At 40.9% G+C, this 24,574-nt stretch overlaps 1 protein-coding gene across 11 annotated transcripts in view; it reads left to right on the top strand.

Moving 5' to 3' along the window:
* Positions 1 to 299: 299 nt before the first annotated feature.
* Positions 300 to 24,574, top strand: part of caska (calcium/calmodulin-dependent serine protein kinase a) — a 121,445-nt gene continuing 97,170 nt past the window's right edge. For all 11 annotated transcript variants that reach the window (XM_044364921.1, XM_044364923.1, XM_044364927.1 and 8 more), the window contains exon 1: positions 300 to 1,132. In XM_044364921.1, coding sequence (XP_044220856.1) covers positions 1,074 to 1,132 — 59 coding nt within the window. In that variant the 5' untranslated portion in view covers positions 300 to 1,073. The remainder of the gene's footprint in view (positions 1,133 to 24,574) is intronic.

Consider the following 24,574-nt stretch of genomic DNA (forward strand, 5'->3'; position numbering starts at 1 on the left):
CATAAAAATCTAAATTAATAATACCTGAGCGCTCAAAGAAATTACTTCTTAACTTAAACTTTCCTTTGAATGAAAGCGGTGTCATTTGTAAATATTTTTGGACATTCTTCATTCATACCCACTTCTATGCACTGACAGAGTCCTGAGGAAACTACCGTTTTGGAAAAGCCTTTATGGCGCCGCTTCTCCGCCATATTGGCTCAAAAACTGTAGGCCTCAATGGAGACCTCTGGGAAACGGCTTGGCGCCAAAATGGAGGACAGCGCAGCAGTTTCATAACCGCCTCATGTAGGCGGAGCTTGGTTTTCTGGAAGCGCCGTGGAGCTGAACTAACGTCCGGGCGACAGTGATTGGAAAAAAGACACGGACCAACGGCTGGGAAGTGTCGCCAAGCTGAGGAGAAAGAGCAGAAAGAGACGGAGAGTGCAGCTCCTGAATTATACACTGAGGACTTGAACCAGCCCGTCAGTTACACGACAGGAGGACCGTGTGTGTGTGGTGCATCCCTGAAGAGAGTAACCCGGAGCTGTCCGGGATGTGAAGAGCACCGTAACCCACCTGGATCGGTGCTGTTACACCGTCCACCGGGTCTGTTCGGGCACTTCATCCTCTGTGAGCTCAACAACATTTAAAACCAGTGCAGCCAACGGGAGCAGCTACACCGGCGGAATAGTTTAGCTACTGTAATGTTTGTTTGACAACCACGTAACGTTACGGGTTGCCTGTTTGAGATACCGGGAAGCTGTGGGAAAGGCGGGGCCGAACCAGTGGACTCTCAAACTGGATTATTGAGCTCTCCCTGTGCCGATTCACCCACAGCGACGCAGCGGTTTTTTATTTTTTGGGGGGGGGGAGCGGGGGGGTCGACGAAGGAGGCAACAACTGGGATTTTGAAACCTTTCTTTGTAACTCTTTTCCCGGCTACCCCGCTGCTGTTGCACACGAGGGGTGTTTGTCAGTTATTTCTGTCAAACGGTCACCTGGTCGTGGCCTTCTTCTCCCCCATTTAGGAGCATAATCAGGCTTTGGGACGCATATTTTGGGGATATTTTTCCCCCAGCCGGGGTCGGACTATGGCGGACGACGACATTCTCTTTGAAGATGTGTACGAGCTCTGCGAGGTCATTGGCAAGTAAGTGTTGCATTGCTGGTTTATTTCTCTGTTTTAACGGTTGACGTTAGTCACCGGGGCTTTCCAATTAGCTCCTCATAATGTCCTGAAGGTATGGCACGCACCCACATAAAAACGCGCACGCACGCACGAAAAAGCGTGGTAATATTTTTGTGCAGGAGCTTAATAGTGTGTCCGTGGTCATTATTATTGAATTGGAGTTCATGGTGTCTTAAATATTGCTTTGTACCACTGTATTATTTTAAATAGACTTAGTTTAGGTGTGATGTTTGTGTATTGGGTAAGTCTATCCCACAATAATTTAACACAGGGGTATTGTTGCTCTTTTTTATGACTGATGAGTGCATATATACATATAGACACAAAAAACGCCATGGGCGTGATAACAGTTGTTGCATTCCTAGTTTTATTGCTGTCTTCAAACATGCAGATAAGATCCGTTTTCACTGTGGTGGTATTCTTCATCCTCTGGCATGGTATGTATGTTATGGCTGGCCCCAGACATACAGTACTTGACAAGATGCCGTGTGCTTTGACCAAGTGGCAGTTGGTAACTTGCTGCAGAGATTAAAGGGCAGGGCACAGACCATCATGAGTCATGCACACTGCACATCTGGTCATCGTTAGTGACTGAAGGTCCCATCCAGGCCACTTGGAATATTATTGACTGCGAGGGTAAGATGATAGCAGCAGGATGTATTTTCATTGAGAAGTTCCACAATTTCAACCAGGCTGTGTTCAGTAATCGCCATCCCTGTGGAATAAGACCCTACATTAACCCTATAATGCATTTTTTAGAAGGAATAATCCAAATGCAACATAAAGCTATCAAGCATACATTACATTCTACAGGAATAAAACACAGAATACTGTTTTGAGCCACAAGACCACTGTAAAGTCCCTTCAGGGAAACAGTTTTTGTCACAGAACAAAATATGACGGGTGAATTACACTGGGATTGCCCCCTTTCTGCTGCTGGGATGACTAATAACCAAAACCAGTTAAAAATTAGCAGAAGGATCTGTCCCTTCAGCCCCGGTGTTTATTTCTGATGTCTGCAGTACCTGCACCACACCTGAGGCTTTTCAATTTGAGTGCTTCATAAAGGAACTGAGGAGTGAAAGAAGAGAAGTGGTAAATGTTGAGGCAGACAGACACTTTGATTTGATATTTAGATGAGACAGTTGAGTGGAGGAAAATCTGTTTGGGGAAAACTGTCTCTGCTTTGACCAACGCATGAATAAGTGACTGTGTCATCCAAACTGCTGGTCTTGAATGAAGCACTTCGTTGGGCACACAAACAGAAGGTCCATGTGAATCAGGAGCTTTGGCAGGTCTGGCAGACATAGTCAGTCAGTCATAGCAAGCTGACTGGTTATGGGGCTTCTGCATTGTCACAGAGATGGTTGACTATTTGACGGGGTGATAAGACCTGCACCTACAGTACATGTTTAGGCAAGCCTGAAAACGGTGTACACTCTTTTTTTTATCCCACACACACACAGGCTTTTTTTTTCTCTCTCACTCAAACACACCTATGCATGGACTCCAAGAAAACCTCCTCCTCTATCAGCCTCGTGTCTACATCTAAAATGTAAAAATGATTTTTGAACATGTGCTCAGCCAAGGTTCTGATGGGGCAGGAGGAACACTTTGAAGCCAAATGGTCTGAGTCAGCCGCACACAAACACAAGTCTGAGTTTCCTGAATCACAGCCTTACTCATTGTGCTCGACAGATTGTCTCTGATTTACAGTTTGCAGAAGGAGAGAGCGGCCTTTTATCAGCCGACCCACAGATTCTTTTTAAGACTGCGCTGAAACACCAATTGTGGTTTTTGATCCTGAAAGAGACTGGATTAAGCAGAGGGAAACCTAACCATATAACAACACCGCTGTCAGGGAAGGCATTACTTTAAAAGCCATACGCCCTGGATCTTGCCTGGCGTGAGTTTGCGTTGGCGTGTTCTGCAGGGATAGACCCATGTAGTCGCAGATACAAGCATACTATATATAGGTCATCCTGAACTGTGCTTGGAAAGCAGTGTTGTGATCACTGCTCTGTGTGTGTGTGTGTGTGTGCGTCCCCTGGGCTTTGTGAGTTGAATTTATGTAGGTGTGGGGGCCCCATGGAAAACACAATCCATCCTATAGTTGTGTGCATATTAATGCAACATTTTGACTATGCATGAACAGGATTTTAGCTCCGCACTCGTGTCACCCACACGTGCGTGAGTGTGTGTAGGTTGTGTACATCTGTCTCATTGCTGTCAGATTGATCCTGTTCGTTGTGCTTCTGCGTCCTGAGGCACAAAACAAAGGATCGGGTGAGGTTGAGAGATGGTAAATAGAGACGTTAAGACCGAGAGGACAAGAATGAGGTAAGGAAATCTGGGATGGAGGATGAGGGAGAGAGAGAGTTTGCGAAGAAGATGGGATGAGTGAGGGAGCAAGAGAGGTCAGGGGCACAGTAGAAGCAAGCAGTCCATTAGTTTGACTCACACATTAAGAGACATCCTGTGCCTTCAGGCCACGCTCTTTTCTAGTCCATCCTCGGAAAAAAGTTGTGCGTGCGTCCCCGTGTTTCTCACAGTAGGGGACGTTACACGGCACTATGCATAACAAAAGATGTGGTTCGCCTTTGTTTTTCCATAATCCTTGCAGCCTAAAAGTATTGCAGTTAATACTTGGTGACAACAGCGGATGCTAATTTCAGAGATCTGCATTCAAAAAATGCACAGGATCCTGGATTAAACCTTTTGTTTTTGGTCCAGGTTAAGCGTGTGACGTCATGGTTTGAATATTGCGGTGCAGTCTACATTATGTTAACAATATTGATACTTCAGTCACAGGCCATTGAGAAGTTATGCGGCAAACCATATTGTCTGTCTCCATGTACTGTCAGCTCCTCCGTTAATGGAGCCAAAAGTGGGAGTTAATATTACCCAGCTGAATAGATCAATGGCCTCTCTGTCCTGAATATTTGGACTCACTGTGGATTTAACAATGGATATTGTCCTAACATACATTGCTGTAGAGCTGATCTGTTCCACTGTGAATAAAATGAATTACCCTCCATTTGCATACCTCGTGGCCGAGGAGGAGACTCGGGGGTGCTGTACAAAGCCTGAATGTCATTATAACTCAAGGCCCAAGGAGGTGTGTGTTGATGTGTGTGTGTGTGTGTGTGTGTGTGTGTGTGTTGCTTGTGTTATTTTGTGCAATTGTGTGGTCTAGTGTCCCTTTCCGAGAGGTGACAGGGACTGTTAGCCTGAAGCGCAGTTCCTTCTCATGTGCATGTGTCCCATTCACCTCTTGGAGTGAACTGACATCATTCTGTAATCCACAGGGAATGAAATACCAACTAGTTCACTGTTCCTCTGCTGACTGTTTCAGCTTGGTGTGGAAGAAATAATGGTAATGAGGGAAGTTCGTAAGTGTCTTCCTCTTTCTCTTTCTTTTTCTAGAGTGCTTTCCTTTGCCAAGGTCCATCCTCCCTGATTAAATAATTTTGTATTTTAAAAGCTTGTGTATTTATGTGTATGTTTAGCCACTTGGACACGTCTGTCCTTGATGAAATGTGTAAAATACTGACCTAAATTAGGACGTGACAACAGGAGCTATGTCTCTAACAGCTGGCCCCAGGGCTTGGTTTGCTAATGGTGATAACGGAGACTAGCTTTTGCTAGCTAATGCTCAGCATGAATAGCAGTCAGCCACACTATACATTGATGAATTGGCCAGAGGTATTCTGATAATAACCTAGCTAGGCCACAGCACCAGCAGGCCCATGGGCTGTAGGTTAGTAGGTTAAACGCTGTTGTTGTTTACATTGTGAAGACCTAAGTGTGTTTTAAAGGGCAGTCCTGCCCAGCACTGAACCTATCTGTGTTCATCGCAGAGACTCTTTTCATAGAAAAAAATACTATGGGGGTCAATTTGAATAAAAGCATTTGCCAAGTGGTAGTATTTCCTGTATTGTTGTCATTTTTAAGTGGCTGCTAAGATGTCTGCCTGGCAGGGATGGCCGGACTGGAGACCCCTACTATTCTTTCTCTAACAATTCCCTCTGGCTCCATCATCATAAATCAGTTTTAATGGAGAGTCTACTAGGGGTGGGTGATATGGTCCAAAAATAATATATCAATATCAGGGTATTTCTGACATAATGATATTCTTGACAATATGACAGAATACTGAAAATTATTTTATTATTAATGTCAAGAACATACAATTGCAACAAAATAAGTGTTATAGTTTTATAAGTGTCAGCATAACTATAACAGTTTGCCTTCAAATATTCAGTAAAAACTTAAATTATCTCTCAGTTCTTTAGTTTGTAATCAGTGTAGTTTGTCTGCTCGGTTTAGAACTCATCATACTCAATCATCATACCTGGTGCTTCTGCTTGAGGTTGTGAAATAAGTTTGTTGTATTGCCCTCTTTTGTTGTTACAGTCTTCTTGCACTTCTTACATATTACTGTGGTTTGTTGTACATCTGATCTCTTATAACCAAACCACTTCCACACTAATGAAGTTGCTCCCCTTTTTGGAACTAACTCCTCCACCGTGGAGCTGGTAGCAATGTAACTTTTGCTTTCAGCCAGTTGCTGTGCTAACGGTACAGCGACATTACGTCAACAAGTCGGAACATTGCCATTACCATGATGTGCATTTTTTAAAAATCATATCAAAAATTATACCGTTATAATTGTGAATAGTAAGACATGGCACAACCCTAGAGTCTACAGTAGTTAGTGAATAATATCCAATTAAGAAATTAAAGCTCTTTAAGTCATAATCTGCCAACATTGTGATAGTGCTTGTGACTGAATGGGGTCCCAGGTCTTCTGGGAATACACACGTGTTATTGCCTCCAGGGCCTGCGCTCTGTGTGTATGTGTGTGTGTGTGTGTGCGCACAAGCAGCTTGTATCTTATGATCTTAGACACTCTGTTGGGGTTTGGAGGAGAAAATCTGCTGAAAGGCTGGTTCCGGCACGCACAATTACACATAGATGATATAGTAGAGAGATCTCACACTCAACCATTTAAAATATTTATCCATTCTCATCAAGCTGAAGAAAACACCCCCAGCAGACCATAGCAGCTCTCTATGTGCAGTGATAAGTGAGAAAGCTACATGTGGTGTGTTGTTGAGCCCTACAGATGTACAAGCTCCGTTCCAGTCGTACAATAGCTACCTGCTGAAGCACACTCTCAGTTCTTAAGATTTAAAGTTGTTGTAGCTGTTGAGCTGTCTTTTTTTTGTTGTCATACAAAATCCCCTCTGAAGTAGCACTCATCATCATTTTGATTCTAAAGCATCTGGGGCCGTATTCATAAAAATTGAGAAAATACTCTCAGAGAGCTCCTGACTTAGTCTAAAAATTTGCTAGCTTAGGACTGATTTAGGAAAATTCTCAGAGCAACTCTGAGCAAGAAACAGAAACCTTTACCTTAGTGACGAGGTGTGGTTGACCCCGTTGCCACATATGACTCACTCTATAGAAAAAAGAAAGAGCAATACACTGTTAGCGATGAGGGGCATAAAATGGACAGTAAAACTGATAAAGCCTACTCATAGAACTTTATTAGTCTCTATTAAGAGATGGTGTAATTATAAATACTATTTTATGTAATGAACATCTCTGTTGAACAAATTATGAGCTATACTTTAAAAGTAGCCTATGAAATGTTTGAAAACAAACGCCTACTTGTGCAGTACCCTGTTCACATGCTGATAGTTGTTATATTTATTGTCTTACATCTATTTACCATGCTGGTCATTTTAGTACTTTTAGCCTATATAAGTAGCAGTGTTAAGCATGTCAATTTTTTTTTTTTTTTACAGCTGCCAGCAAATTCCAAATTTTTCCAGTTGCTAGATATGTTAGTGTTGTGACCACTCTCATTTCTGGCGTTACAGCGTTATTGTGTTGGGTGGGAGATGTGAGCGCATCTCTACTGAGATGGACCACAAACATTATCCCTGCATGATCTAATCTGTAGTGTCTCCTTAACTCACTGTCATTCAACTTTTGGAGAATATTTCTCCTTCCTCTTTGTCTTTCCACCATTTTCTCCTCTGCTTAAGAAACTCTTAAGCTTCTTAAACTCTTAGTCTAGTCTTAACTGTAAAGGGAAATTCTTAGAAAACGTCATAATTCTAAGAATTTTTGTATAATTTTCGTAGAATTTCGTCACTTGGAGCAACTCTTTTTACCAGGAAGCTTTATGAATACGGCCCCTGATGTGTTTAGCTAACTTGAACAAGCCTGTTGTTTTCATGAACACTGCCAGTCCCAGTTGTTCTCTTGGTTCAGCTGTGTTTTTTCTACCTTCTAAGGATGTTGTGTATGCAAACCAGCATTGCAGGGAGAGCAGCATGAACAGAGCTATTATCCAGGGACCTCTTTTTGCTTTCTTCATTTCCACTTCATGTTCACACAGAGGGAAGAAAAAAGCATGTGATACCTGACCTTTTTACTAACAGAGTAATCTATCACATTCTCCAGATTATGAGAGGGCACGACCTGTTAGATGCACTCTTTCACTTTTGATTGTGTTTCAGTTATCTATGCAGTAGCAACTTCATCAAGGACACTGACCTACAGAGTCCTCATCTCGGATAACTTCATCGTGAAATCATCCCTCTGGCATGACCAGGATTCGGTGTGAAAGTTTCTTCCAGTTCTGGACTGTTTGAAAGCATTACAAGTGACATAAGTCTTGTGATAGCATGCAAGGTCTGGAAACAGTCTTCATCAGGAAACTCAACAGTCTGCAGTTGCTTATTTTGCTTGGCTGCAAAAGCTTGAGAGTTCTTAGATAATTTCTTTAGAAAAAAGAAAGAGACTGTGTGGATTTATAATCTCAGAGGCTTGTATCCAGTACGCATCAATTTGGATTTTATCTTTAGAGAGATTTATAAAATGATTTCATTAAATAAAGTGCAGTTATTAAATAGGTTCTAAATAGTTAGTTGGTTAAAGTAATTTTCTTTTTTGTGACAATAATCTGTTTCGTGTAACGTGTCTGATCTTCTTGAGACCCAGCTGTCTGATGTGTGTGTATATATAGGTGCTGCTCTTACACATTATGTAAAAGACCCCGATGAAGGCCCCATGCCAAAACACATTGGTTGAAAAAAAGTACAGTCTCTTCCAGAAAGTCAGTAAGTGTTGCTGAAATATCTTTCAGGAAGCTTGATTGAGCTGGTTCTGTTATTATGCCACTGGATAATGTTTAATGTATCAAAGTCTCATAATGAACTGTTGAGTGGGCTAGGATGCACACAACGGTTACTTTCATTTTTAAATCATCTGCATATTAGTTTCTCAATTAATGGATTATGTCATTTAGTCTATAAAATGTCAGGAAATAGAAAACACCCATTGCAGCCTATCAAAGTCTAACAGTGCAAAACCCAACACTTCATTTGCAATTTACTATCATATACTACTAAGAAAACCAACAAATATTGTGATTTATGAAGTGTTCCTAATATTTTGCCCCCTATAAATATTAGGAACACTTTTCAATATAATGCACTGCAGTTCACCACGACCCACTTTGATGCCAATAATAAACATAAAGTAGAATCATCACCTTTCTGACAATGTCAACAAAAACTGAAAATGTCTAAGCTTCATAAAAGTAGAGCAGAGATGATGGGTTGCATTAGATTGCACAGGTGTTCCTAATTAACTGCTCGGTGAGCACTAAATGTTGATTAAATATGTATAAATATGACATTGAAATAACATAGCAGGAGACTGATTCATCTCAAACACTGAAGGCTTTGCATCAAACCTGTTCAGTTGATTCGTTTAAATTATTGATATGAATATGAATGACAGTTTAACTGGGAGAATGTGACTTCTGAAATTGACGTGACCTGATTTGAAATGAGATTTATCTCTCTGTCGCAGCGGTGGGAACAACAAAGACACTCGGTCCACTCGTGATTTTAGAGTAGTGTTACAGAGCGGAGTATCTTCCCTCATAAACGATCTTTGGTCGAGTCAAGTCACTGGCTTGCAAAGAGCACTCAAAACGAGACCAGCCGTTTTCTTTTGGCCTGACATCAAGTTACTCATGAAATTGAGGTTAATTAATGACAGCTGATATGACCTGCCGTCTGTGACGTGCTGGATAAAAATGAGAGGCTGCTCCCTGAATACTTTGTACACTGGTCTTTGCCAATATGGAAGAGAGAGGAGAGAGAAAAGATTTGTTGGCGTCGAAGTTTAGCAAATCCCTTTATTTGCCAATTTGGTGTCAGAATTCAGAGTCACTTGCACTGGTGCTCCCGAAAGAATTTTCACAATTACACAAGCTATTTTCATTCATATATACAGTAAAATGCTCGCACTGTAGGATTTCATAAAGGAGAGCAGCACTGCAACACAAGCAGGTTGAGAGGGATTGGATGATGATTGGGGTTATGTTAGCTGATACGATCCATTAAAATATACCAGGATTGTCTGCATCTTTACTAAATGATGAACTGTTTCAGCTCTTCAGTCGGTGGTTTAAAAAAGGAGAGGAGCTGGAGCCTGTTAGGCCACTGGTGAGGGCCTTAGGTTTTCAGCCAGCTCTCTTTTCCCCATACCTGCTCTGAGCTGGAAGCAGCCCCTGATGAAGAGCATTGAAGCATGGCAGGCAGACTCACACGGCTTATTCACCAGTTACATGTGCACTGTTTTGTATCTGTGAGCACATGTGTGTCTAAAGCTCATTTTAAACAGATACTGCTGTAGAGAAGACCCCTCTTTGCTTTTTTTTTTACACTGAACCTTTCTTTAGATAGCATCCCGGCGTTGAAAGCAGAGGCGTGACGTGTAACACAACAGCGTCGGCCTCCAGTGTGATGTATAACATACAGGTCGGGCAGCGACATTGCTTTCTAAACTATAAAGGCGGGTGAACTAAGTGTTGAGGTGCTTTTGCTAGTTGGGCACATTTATACCACTCAAATGCAAGCAAAGTTGCTCTGCATCGTATACAACATGATTGAGCTCTGTGACTACCTCTGCTGCTGGCTTAATGGCGGAACAACATTGCCCCCCCCATTCCATGTTTGTATGTTTTCTACTGAACAGTGAGGTGGAATAACAGTGCAACATTCCCACCTTGAACAGGCTGTATAAAAGGGGCTTATGTCAAGATCAAAGTTTGTGATCACAGCAGGTTTCTGTTAGCTAACAAGATGATACTGCACTTTTATTAATGCATTAGTAATGAATTGTCTCCCAGTTGACCCCGTGGCTGTCTGAACACTCTCCCACAGAGAGATGTCACACTGTATGTGTGTATAATTAGTTTTAACAGTAGGTTCATAACACACTGAAGCACATTTAGAGGTGATGAAGATCTCAGTGAAATCATCCACATAATACACTCAAAACACAACACAGAAGTTTATATGCTTCTTGCCTCTGCTTTTATGGATAAATATGACATAACTGCTGAGCAGAATCACCATACTTCTTTTTAGGGACTTGTGGTTTTTGGCGTGTCCCGACCGAGTCAGGAATTACGCTGCCAAAAGTCACTGATGCAGGGAATGACATTTTATGCTATTTTTTACTCTCTCTTCCTTTCTCTTGTTTCCAGTTTATTTTCTTTGTCTTACTGTCCTTCAATTGGGGCCTTTTCAGTCTTAACCAATTTCCATGCTGCATGCCAAAGCACACACTGTCACCTGGGTTACAGCTGGGGCCTCCTGGAAAAACAACACCCACCATGCAACACACAGGGAGAAGACGTCTCCCTTTCAAACCCTTCAAATTGCATCTCCGGGAGTTTTATAGCAATGGAACATCATTCATATTGTCAACCCACGCAGAGAGTCAGAAGTTCCTTACTGGCGCTCTTTCACTTGTTCCCTGCTTGTATGCAACAACCAAATGAGAGATGAATGTGTATCAGAGAAACTATTGAGCTTAATTTTGAGCATGTGCTCCCAATGATAGTCAATCCTGTTTGTACAGTGGAAGGAGGAAAGAAAAAGATAGGAAGACAGAAGGTTAGAGTTACAAGCTAAAGTAAGAACCCTCCTGTGCTAAAGATGGTTAGCAGATGTAGAGAGGCTTTTCGATGATTTCATCTGTTTTCATTGCACTAAAACCTTCATTGTGGTCTGATACATACATTGTATAAAAACTAACCCTGTTTCAGAGTATAGCTAAAGGCCTGATTCATATTCAAGTTGGGTCAAGTTGGACTTGCGCATTATCACACTAAGGTAAAAGCCAGCGCATGCTAAAGAGGGTTATATGTTGTAGGACAGTACGATAAGGTCTGTTTGTTTGTTGGAACATAACCAGTATCAGGAGATCCTGGAGTGTGTGCTGGTTTATGAGGTGTAATGAGAGGTAATCAGGTGCTAGTCCACACAATGCTCTGCACTGTATATGAGAGTGGGTACCTTAGGGTCGCCATTGGCAATGTATGAGTATGTTGAGGGGGATCAGGATCACTATGGTGTGTTTAAATACAAAGTTTCTGGTTAGGATTATCACAAAACTATTCTGATCAAGGTTCAGGCATGTGATGAATGAGTGAGGTAGGCAATAGTGTAGAAAATTGCGATAATGAGTCATGTCAAAAACAAATTGTGTATATATAGTGTGCTTAAGTTTCAGTATTAGAGGAGAGAGATGATTCTGGCTATGTTGGTGGTGATGTTTGGGTTAATGTTTGACTTAAATGACAACATAGATGAGTTGACAACATTTTTTTTAACTGTGGAAGTACTTTTTAAGGTAAAGTTTTAGTATGAACTTTTATGTTTCGCTTGTCCAACAATGAAATAGTTTCACAGCATTCAGCCAACTAATTAAGAAGACATCCAGTTTTTAAAGTCAGATGGACAGGCTTAAAAATTCAGAAGGCCAAAAGGAATCACCAGACGATTTAGCACATACAAGTAGAATATTAAAATTGTACACCATCTGTAGATGTAAACACCAAGTGGTGTTGTGGAGAAAAAGAACTGGATCTAGAATTGGTCCTTGAGGTTCACCAGACAAGTTGCATATATGCACAAAATGCACACTGAGTACTGCAAGACGAATAAAAGTGTATTGGTTTCCTCCCTCAAGGCCTCTTTCTCACAGCAGCAGTCCTATTGTCAACGGCAGCAGGCATGACGGCCTGCTGGTATATAGCTGGTATATAGCTGTAATAGATTATATTTTTATCACTCTATTCAGATTGTTTTCTAAAGCTGTTTGTATGAAGCTCCATCTCAGAGCACACAGAGCTCTTATTATCCATGTTAATAAAAGATCTTTTATGGCGCTGCAACGATTAATTGGTTAGTTGAACGACAGCAACGTTTTTGATAATCAAATAATCGTTTTTTGGGTTTTTTTTTGCAAAAATGGCAAAAAATCACTGGTTCCAGCTTTCTAAATGTGAATGTTATCTGGTTTTCATACTCCTCTATGATAAACTGATTATCTTTGGGTTTTAGACTATGGTTAGAAAAAACAAGACATTTTATAGAGTAATGATGGGCTCTGGGAACTTGGGATAGACATTTTTCACAATTTACTGACACTTTATGAACCACACAAATAATCAATTAATCAAAAATAATCTGTAGATTGGTTCATAATGAAAATAGTCGTTAGCTGCAGCCCTAATCATACATAATAGGTGCTTTCTGTCTCTTGCAGCCTTCTGCCTTCCACACTCCCTCTGATGGCTGTGTGCAAAACACCTTTTTATTTAATTGACCTCTATTTAACGAGGCAGAGCAATTAAGAACTAATTTATATTTACAAAGTAAGTGTGGAAAGACAGCTGGAGGTACAGCACACACTCTCTTACGGTAAAGTGCTGTGTGTCTGGTCTGTCTTAGTCTTAGTGATCCTGATTTGTGCTTTCTGTTGCACACCACATTCTCTTGTGCTGATAATAAAGCACAGTGACATAGTTGACCTAATAATGGAAAGATCATCTCAATGTTAGTGTAGTCTCTCTCCATTTTCTACTCTGTTTTTAGAATGAATGGCCTTAAACTTTGCATGCTACCACAGATCTTCTGCAACTGTGGGATTCATAGATTCAGACCCGTCATCTACTACATTTGCAAGAAATTACTTTGGATAAGGGCAATTGCCAGAAGACCGAATTCTTGAATTGTAAATAAAGGGTTAATATTGAGCTGCACTTCACAGTAGAGATGCCCTTTGGTGATCTGTTGGGTTGGGATTAGGGCTGATCCAGATCTCATTGGAAAAATAGAGCCAGATCAATTTTTGATCCTGTGTTTTTGTCCTGTGTTAATGTAGGCTTCCTTCAGACTAAATATGCACTCTGCATATGTAATATGTTCAAAAGAACACATCTAAACACATAAACCAAATATTGAATCAGGCTTGAAATCAGCAGATACTTCCTATTAATGGATGCAGAGACTCAAACAATCGGTATGTCAACACTAAAAAGGCATTTGTAAAGCTCATCGACTGGAGCTCTATAAATATTACGGGACTATCTGATGTGTACCTCAGGTTCTGTAGTGTGCTAGTCTGCCTGTTATTTACTAACCTATAAAAACTTCCAGGCTCTAACAAGGTATCAGTCCATTAAAACGTATTGGCTGTTACCACTACTGCTACTACTTCTCTTTGTTATTACTACCACAGGTGTGTGTGTGTGTGTGTGTGTGTGTGTGTGTGTGTGTGTGTGTGTGTGTGTGTGTGGTGGTTAAACGTTGATGTTTTAGCATGTAAAAATGTATCTTTATTTTGTTGATTTCCTTCTCTTCATTTGGCTGACTGACTGTTCTTCTCTCAGTACAGTTTTATCCAGTTGTGGCTAAAGTCTTCATCCAGCTGTTCCAACTTCTGACCGTAATACACAACAATAAATGTTGTTTGCAATGTGTCTCATCGAGACCTGAATGCTTTTTGAATTAACACACAACATGGCTATAGGCTATGTTCATGATGTATGTGCAACGTGCCCACGTGCCTGTACTCTTATGCTCCATGGCCGTGTGTGTGCATTCAGATGAGTCTGATGTATTATGATGGTGGCCCCCAGTGAAAACTAGAATAGATGCATTTCATTTATTTCACTCAGTGTCTCATTATTGTTTTTGTGTTAAACATGATTTTTGTGAATTGTAATAATGGTGTAATCCTCAGTAGGAGGATGTGTTTATTTCATGTAGGAATGATAAACACTGATCACATTCTAGTCAGCCTGCCTCCTAAACAATAGTTCATATTGATTAGAAGAACGCCTGTGTGTGTGTGCTGCATAAGTTGATTTGTGAGAAATGCTCAGACTTACATACACACACACACACACACACACACAGTCATGCCCATTTTCCCATTCAACCATCCGATTGTGAGAGCAATTGCTTGTCCTTCTGTCCTTGAGCTTGATTTGTGATCATCATCTCATGGTGATTCACGTCTGTGCATGTGCAAAGCTATACTGATATATAGCAGGTCAAATACTCACACAAAACAAGCACTCATGCAGTTTGACAGACCAGGACGTCAACCTGCACCCATTCAGCTGTTTATTACTGTACAGTCTGTGGCTGCCCTGTAGCTTACAACTGGGCTTAAATAATTTATGGTGGCTGCAGTGGAGATACAGCGTGTGGTACAGAGCTAGGGTTGTGTAGGTGGGTTGGTGCATGCACATATACGGAAGGGGCCAGGATCAGTAATTTTAATGAGCGTGTGCGTTCGTGTGTTCCCGTTTGACTGACATCACAAAGCTGTTTGCTGTATGTTGGGAAGATGCTTAGCAATCTGCCGCTGGATACGGCACCACCCGCAGAAAATGTGAAAAGAAAAGTGATTGGAACAAATACAAAGCAGGAGAAATAAATGGATTCGAAAGAGATGAAGGCAAAGTAAGAGAGTGTAGAGATTAGGTTGGAAGCACTAGTATTTGGAGGAGCACTGATGCGGAGGGCCTTAACGGGCCGCAGCCACATTTAGCAGGGGTATTATGGCTGTGTTGACATATTGTCTGACAGATGGGTGACACATGCTCTGTGTCCCAGCCCCATTGTAAGTGCAACTGGGGCTTGGTGACAGAGGCACAGAGCAAGACGCGTTGTGGTGAGCTGGGTGGAAAACCACATTGTCTTACTTCAAGCTGTCAAAATCTCACAGAACAATACACAATTACCACTTCAATTCCCAACTCTCCTACTCCTCACCAGTGTCTTTGCTCTGCCTAAACTCTCGCCTAAAATATCAATCTTATTTATGACTGTACTATGTGTAATGTAAAAAAAAAAGCATTACTTTGTTAACTACAACTGTAAAATGTCCCGCTCTGTACATATCTTGATCCCAAATATTAAAGAACAAAATTTAGGGAGCCTTATCATTTTTGTATTATTATTTTTGTAAAGGAAAAATAGTATTGTCCAACATATCAGTATTGGATTTTTAAAACTCAAATATTGATACCAGTATTAGTCAGTATCAGTCAGAAACTCAGGTTGAAACTCAATAGTACCTAATAATAAGTGTCATGTTGGTATCAGAATGGAAAAAAAAAAAATCAAATAACAACAAGCACATAGTTTGAGAAGTGGTTGATAAGTCTCAGCAACTCTTTGTTGCTTTTAAGAATGCAACAATGTTTAATGGATGATGAGAAAATGGTACTCTCCTCTCAAGACAAGACGTGGTATTTCTGTGCGTGTACTGACCCACACATACACACAAACTATCCACACAATGTGGGCTTTCTGACTCTTTTGTGTTACTCTCCCACTCACGTCCTTGTACAAAGTCTCTGCTCGCATTTGTTATCTTTTTCAATCTGTTAGTCGCTTAAATGGAGCTGTCCTTACTCATCGCTTCTACGAAAATGTTGAAGGCGATGTTTGTTCTTGTAAAGGAGTTGTATGAAGTCTCTGTAGCAGTAGCAACAGGAGAGAATGAATGGAAGAGCGGTGCCACTGTCACTTTTTGGCCTTTTCTGCCCTGCCATCTGGAGCACTACGGGGAGCTGATGGCCTTCGACTGCATATGTTCTATGATGGTGTGTCTGTGTGTGTGTGTGTGTGTGTGAATGTGGTGAGGAAATATGCTTGAAAATATCCCACTTCTAAATCTGTCAACTGAAGACACACACACACACACACAGGCAGGAGCATGACTCCGTGTCAAAAACACCCAGCTATCATGGTCATTTCACCTTCTCACACACTGGTGTGCAGTTTATGAAGTGCAAGAAGTCCCTGTTGTTAAATCACTGCTTGTTTGCTCATTTTGTGTAGTATGGATGTGTTTGTGCTTACATAGCGAATAGTCTGCTAGAGATATGATGGAATGTGTGACTGGCTGGTTGCACACACACACACACACACGCACACACACACACACACACACACACACTCTTACACTCTCACACTCTCACACACACACACACACACACACACACACACACACACACTCCCTGTCAAATATTTACCCTCTTCTCTTCCAGTGTGTATGGATACACCTCCCTAGCTGTTTGCTGCTGGTGCTGGATGAGAGGGGGTGATGAGAGGATGAGTTGAGATCAGGTGCACTCTGAAAGAATGAGTCATTGATGGAAGGAGGAGGAGGAGGAGCAGCAGGAGGGCTAGTAAGGCGTGATCATGCAAGCTTGTGCTCTGTTGGACTCTGTGGGCTAGGATGGCAGAAGTGTTTTTTGCTTTTGGATCACCTGCTAGGTGGTGTGGGTAAACACTAGTGGTGTAAACAAATATGAATAATCAGACATACACAAATAATGCACTTTAAACAGATAAGAAAAATATCAGAATTTTTGCAGTAATATTTGCACCATGCCCCCCTCCCAGTCCCCTGACATCCTTGTCAGCTAACTGACATAATTTACCACAAACATAACACTCCTCAGAGTTACAGGATCTACTCATAGACTATAAAAATAATGGACGTAGCCACCGAGAGGTCACCCATTGATTTGTGGACTCGTGTTTGAAGCCTCGAGTGTGTCATTTTGACCGTCACCATCTTTGATTTTTGGAGCCAGAAATGATGAGAAGTTACCATATTTGGACGAGAGGGTGGAGCTGACCATAACTCTAGCTGTTAGCTTGGTTAACATGTTGCACTTACAGTCTATGGTTAACTGTGATAATGCTAATTTTTGCTAGCGAAAAATAGGCTTAAAACCACTAAAACAAAATGTACTTACTGAAAAAAGTGAACATCCAACTCCTTAGAGGGTCTTTTTTGGTTGTACAACCAAACGCTGAACAAGACTTTTTAGGTGACCAAAATGTGACAATTAACTTTGAGGAATCTGGGGTTACACCATGTTTACGTTATCTAACCTACGTTGTCGCAGTGGTAGTGACTTGTCAATCACAATGTAGCCATGCCCTAAAGCATACCCTGCTTTATCATCAAATTTAAATTAAAAGTAACCATAATTTACAAAATGAACATCATGCTTAAAACTAGCGATTGAGACCATAAACATATGAGGAAAATGTTTACTGAGGTAATAAATCAAGTGAGAAGTAGGGTCATTTTCTCAGACTTCTATACAATCGGACTTCTTTTTGGAGCCAGTGGAGTCGCCCCCCGCTGACCATTAGAGAGAATACAGGTTTAAGTTACTTCCGCATTGGCTTCACTTTTCAGACCTGGAACTACCTGCTTGGATTTACTACAGTATATCCACAAAGGACAGACGTCTGTAAATCTGTTTAGAAATCACATAAAGAGGCTCTTCTCGTAACTAAAGGTCTTGGCTCATAATCATCAGATACAGTTGTTTTCTTCATTATGAAAGTAATCCAGGTGGTTGTTGTCTGTACAGTGCAAACAAGAACTGCTAGTAGATGGGCAGCATGCCTTTTCATAAATCAGATGTGCCAGAATGTAAACGAATTGGCTTTAGGTACAAAAAGCAAGGAGATGTAGATAGTTGGATATTCATCATGGTTCATCCTCAGCAACTTTTCTTTAGCTGTGAATGTGCAGTGGAGGATAAAGCTTGACTGATGTCCCACGGGCATAATTTTGACCTCATGATCAGATATTGAAGCCTGGCACTGTGCACGACTCAACAGTAAAGGAAAACTGACAAGCATAAATTAGGGACCATCTCCAAAGTGTATGCAAATGGGCCAACAGAGCTTTTCAGATTAGCAATAGCTTCCTCTTTTTTGAATGAATTGTGATTAGATGGCTCAAAAGCATTCAATGTATGATTGATTGGTTTTCAGTTTGATTCAGGAGATTTTTTTTCATTTCAGTTAAAATATTTTTAAAGGTATGATTCAGTTAACCAACATTGTGTAGCCATTAAATAAACCTGCAATAGGCTAATGCATGTAAAGTTATCCATATCCTTCTACATTTCTATAATACTATGCCATGAATAGTTTTTGTACTGACAATTTCAACAAGATAACTTCTAATAATGGTTCTGCTGACAATAACAGTAGTAGTACTGGTAACAGAAACAGTACAATCACACACAGTACACACAGACACACAACTTGGATGGTCCAGTCTTTTGAAGTGTGTGGTTTTCTGGCCCATTTGTGTCTTGGGTCAAATGTCTTTATAGTAACAGTAACCTTAGCCTTTGATATGGTGACCCATAGAAAATAACTGAGCCTGCATTCCAGGATAATATGATGTCTTTAAATACAGTACAGAGTACAAAGCAATAAAATCAACTTCTTTCTTCTAGCAGGTGGTTGCAGCTGAATCTGTGCTATTTATAACCAGTGCAATGAATGAAGGGTTACACACCTGTGTGGTGAACTGCCTGCTTTTGTTGCTCACTCACAGCCTGAACAACAAACAAACGCAAAAGTGTTTTTATCCATATTTTGGAGAAGCAGACACCTTTCAAGTCTGCGGGGGGTGAGTATTTGAAACTAAAATATATTCTGGATGGAGTATCACTTAAAGTAGGCAGAGCAGCCATGATATGTTTCACTCTGCTGGAAGGAGAAAATGTGTGTCACAGCATGTCAGTATGTGTGTCTTGTTTTAGGGACAATGCTAATATTTGGGCTGAGGCTCGGTGAGTAGAGAGGAGTGTTGAAATGTGCTGGAGTCAGTGGTGTTCTCCAGCATTTACACGCTGCTATTAACTACACACACACATGCACTGTCACACACACACACACACACACACACACACGCACACACACACGCAGCAATAACAGCACTGCTCAGCAGCTTTCCCAGGCCTTTTATGAAAGCTCTGAGCTCGTCTCTGCCAAAGCATCTGACCAAGCCAAGCTCCCAGCTCATTGTTCAGTTACGTACATGCCGCACACGCACGCACACACACACACACACACACACACACACACACTACACGTATCCCCCTGCATGTGGGATTATTCTGTAAAGCAATCTAGTGTAGCCCTGCTCTCAGTTGGGGTCAGGTAAGCATTACAGTGACTGGTTTATGAACTGCAGGTTATTTAAACAATTTCCCTCTTTACGATTCTTCTGTTTGGTAAACAAACAACACATTCCTGAGCCCACTATCACACACACACCATGCTCACACAAACCACATATGGTGGTCCAGTAACGCAATGTCTCATTGAGCTCTCAGTGACGCCTTGCTGCCATATGTGTGTGTTTATTAAAGCACTCGAGGAGGAGGAAGTGTGTGTTTGTGTAGTCTGATATTTGCTGCTCAGGCTTGTCCCCAGCCATACCCACTCTGCGATAGCGTTTAAACATGATGAGCCAACATAATTGTATCTAAATAGCATCCAGCTATATTCTCATTTCTGGATAAATCTCTTGACGCCTCAGGCCTAAAAAACTTATGGAGAGGCCCACGCTCTTGTGTAGACTGTGACCTTTGAGGCTATGTCTAATTATGCACATTTAAATACTGTTCAGAAACACATTCTCACATCTTCACATTTACACATTCATGCACAGTCACACTGTGTTACATTACTTAACACAAATGATATATAAACCTGCTGGGGCATAAAATAATTACTAGCATTCACACGGCCTGTCTCTCTATTTCTCTCAGTTCGTCTCTCCCTCTTTCTCAGTATGATAATGATCATAATGATGCGATGAGGATGTACAAAAGTGAAAGTGAAAGTGAAAGTCCTTTACACTAGTGGTAAACACAGCATGGGCCGGGCAGCCAGAGATCAAAAGTGGGTATAATCGTTAACTTGTGTGGTAACTCAGTGGCTACACAAATAACAGAGGCGGCTGGCATGTCGAGGAGTTAAACATGCCTCCAACAGACTTTTCCATGTAAATATAACATTCTCAAGAGGATCAAAACCATTACTCATGACAAAAACCAAAACCATGATGCTGCAATCGTCTTTGATAGGACTGTGGCAGTGTAAATAATATGACAAGATTAGATCTGATTTATTTATGGATCTACAAAAACACACCAAAATCAAAAACTTTAAGACCTAAAAATGTGCAAATAACCTACCGTACTGTTCAGACTTTTGATATTGATACCACGTTTAAAGCCAGTAGTAATAGTATTTTGACCAAGTGACAGCCTTCATTTCACCCAGCAGTGTTCAAGCTGATGACCTGCAACACGAGGCATCACTGCCATGCGCCGGTCTGATTGGCTGTCAGATGCCATCGGGCAGTTTCCTGTCAAAGATTCTCGAGTGTACGATTGGCCTGTGGCAGAGGAGCCGACACCTATCTGTCATCATCGCCTTTGCACTAACACATTGAGGATAACGCTAGACCCGTGCATGTGTGACTTCTTCAAGCGTAGGTGCTTTTGTATGTCAATGGCTGCAGAATAATATTAACACTGTCACAGTGCTGGCTTGATTCCCACTGGCACCACCCAATGTAAAAAATTTACATACTTTATGTGTTAATTTGAATTGTTTTAGATACAATCTGCCCCCAAATTACGTGTTGATTAGATGTTTCTTTCATAACTCATTTAAATGGTCATCTATATTATAGTGTCCTTTTTTTCAGGCTAAGTGTAGTTGATTACTAGAGAAGACGTCTTGACTGAGCTCAGTGTGATACAGCAGGATAGGATGTACGATTTGGATCAGTAGTAGCTGTCACAACTGTGTGTCAATTAAACTTTTAGTCAGTTAATGGAGTTAAATGGAAGTTAATTAGTTCTCATTAACATTAAAAAGCATTGTCCTTTTAGATTCTGAAACTATGTCCGTAATATGCTGTCTACATCTGAAAACATTGTTTATGTCGCTCTTCTTCTTTGTCTTGTTTTTGTCAGCTAATAACACAACTGCATCACAGGCTTCATATCCAAGAAGGGTTAGATACAGCCCAGTAGGTCTCAGCTACTTAAACCTCAATTCTATCCCTTTCCTCTATCACCACCTATACTTTATATCAGTCTAGACAATCTCAGGCCATGATCAGATCGAACTAAGTCCTGCGTGCAAAAGCGCAGCCCTCCTCATTAATTTGTAGCGGATGTGCCAACAGAGAGGGCTCTGGCAAAAAAGTTAAACCTGGCTTAAAATCAATCAAATACAGCCAATCAAATACGTGCAAGCATACATTCCTGCAAGTATTACAAACTTCTGCACAGTGTTTTGTTGTGTGATAAACATTGAAACTCATGGATCCCTTTCTCAAACTGGACTGAGTGCCAGCGTAGAGCTGACTCACACACACTTACTGTCAATTTTGAGAAGCTGAGAAGTAACTTAAACAATTAATCGATTATCAGAATTGTTGCATATTAATTTCCTGTTGTCTGACTAACCGATTAATTGACTAATAGTTTCAGCTTTAGCGGAATTTGCTATTTAGTTGTTGTCATTTATATGATTTTCTGTTCCTGCTATCAGACTGAATGAGCATGAAATAGCTCATAAACACTCCCTGTTAATCAAGGTTGGACATTGAACAAATTACTGTTTTCGTCCGACGATCCATTCTGAATAGCATTTTGTGAAAAGAGATAGACGTGTTTTTTAGATTGAATGTGAAAAGAGCGGATAGAGCAGAGGCTAATGCAAAAACAACATTCCTTACAGAGGACTGAAAGAAGAGAATTTGCTTTGTATTTAAATCCCTCTCAGACTCTTCACATGGTTGTTGGGTGCGTTTGCTGACTGAGCAGTGCATGTGTAAGATGCAGCGTTGCCCTGTCCCACTGACTCAGTGTTCACACCACAGGATGTCAGCGACTCTCTTTCACTCAGTAGCAATGTAGCTAAAGAAAAGACAGTAAGTGCTAGTGTTTGTGTGCATGTGTCCATGTGTAATCATGTGTGTGTAAGTTGATGTCGCCCTGTTTATCCAGGGTGTATGTGATCTCTTAGTTTGTAACAGCGTGTGCAAGGGGGTGTGAGTGACCCCTCGGTGTGTGTGTGTGTGTATGTGTGTGTGTGTGTGCATATGTGGGCTAATCTTAGCTTTAGCGCTGGCTTCAGCCAACGATGAGGATTAAGAGAAATAAGCACATGACGAGTGCTACTGGACAGAGCTCAGTAGTAACAACAGACTACACAGCAAAGTGGTAGACCCCTGTAAGATATGTCATAAGATGTGAAAAACTAATTTAAGACATGCATAGGCAATGCATGAATATGAATGATTTGAATGTAAATGTAGAAAACATATTGCATAATACTTTGTGTTTTATAACATGTAGTTCCATGAAAGCTCCCCTGTAAGATGCTAGACAGCTCTTTGGTTGTTTTAAGACGTCATTTAGGTTGTTTCTAGGATTCAGTCTTTAGTCATTTAGTCATGATTTTTTGATATATGTTGTGTTATTTTTAATGTTGTTTGTTTGTATCTCACTGTTATTGCTGTGTATCTTGGCCAAAAAAAGAGATATTTATATATCTATGAGATAAGCAGGTAAATAATGGTTAAGTAAATGTCAAAAAAGAGGGGGAAAGAGTTTCAGAAATGCCCAGGAAGTCTGATATTAAAATAGGTCTGTAATTGTCATAGTTACTATTATTATACGTTTAGGCTTCTAGGCAGTATCGCAGATGGTATACAATAACAGCAGTGTAATTTTCACCATCCCTACTGTCATTAAATTGTTTTCTGAAAAGCAGAGCACTCAGTGAGCCTCACTGCTGACACACACCGCCATGTGTGATTAATGACAGAACGAAAACAAAAGGGCTATCCGCACAAATAAACGGCAGCTTCAAGCTGGAGAGATCTGTGTTAACATATGACTATACGTTCACACTGGCAATGAAAACAAGAGACAAAGCCACTAATAATCATTTGTTTCAAATGAGCGCTGAGAGACGAGGAGCGACATTTAGGAGACAAAGAAAAAAAAGACAGATGGCAGGTTCGCGCTCAAAGCCAACAAACAATATGTGAAGCTTTTTCCAGAAGTACAATAAACTAGCAGACCATCCCAGGTACAGAGGATTGCATTTATGCAAAAAGATTGTCACTTTACCTCACAATATATCAATAAATAAAGATTTGGCCTCAAGCTTAAAGGAAAAGGTTAAATTTGAAAATCTAAATAATTGAATTCATGAATCAATCAAATGTTCTTTGCATAGCACCGCTCATACAGGTTAAATTCAAAGTGCTTTACAGGTGACTGACATGCTGATAATAAGACAGTACAAATATAAACAGTAGGACAATTTGAGACTATAGCGAAAAAAAAAAAAGAAATGATACCAATGTTCAGAGGTTCCATCTTCTCAAATGTGAGGATAGCTGGTTTTCATGTGTGAAAACAATGTGAAGAAGTCACCTTGAGCTCTTTTATAGACAAATCAATCGATGAATCTTGAAAATAAATGGAAAACTAATCAGTAATGACAGTTTTGAAAAATGTTATCTTCATGTTAGTCAACAGAACATGGCATTCAGTCGGGCTATAAACTGCAACTCTTCAACTTCCTACAGTGGAGTAGATTGCTTGAGAAGGCTTTCTGCTGCGCATTGAGCATGTCATCTTGTCATTACTACCTTGCCCTTTGACCCTGCCATAGCTTCAGTGGATGAGTGGGCTCAAGGCCGTACTGGAGCTTTCAGACACCCACAGATGCTGAAGTGAGAGTGGACGAGGTAAAGGTCAGAGCTTTGTCTTCACTCAAAGGTCCTGCTGAGATGGTCAGAGGCTCAAGAACTGGAGTCAGTTTATAGCGTGAAGTGACTTGTTCATGCATATGGGGGCTGTAACCGCAGTGCATCAGAGATGGCCTTTACAAGCATACAGGAACTTATTGTGGGGCAGAGAAAGGCTTTGATCAGAGCCTTCTGCTGAGTATTGAGTTCCTCTCATCTGACACACTCGTACCGACATACACACACGCAGTTTCTCTCAGGCTGTGCTCCCAGACAATTGACTATGTAGCATAGATTTTAGTGTATTCTGTGTGGAGTGCTGATTGGGGCTTGGGCCCCAGAGAAGCATCACTGGCATGTAGATCAATGCGGACTTGCACAAGA

The sequence above is a fragment of the Thunnus albacares genome, chromosome 11, assembly GCF_914725855.1.
Source record: "Thunnus albacares chromosome 11, fThuAlb1.1, whole genome shotgun sequence".
Classification (NCBI taxonomy): domain Eukaryota; kingdom Metazoa; phylum Chordata; class Actinopteri; order Scombriformes; family Scombridae; genus Thunnus; species Thunnus albacares.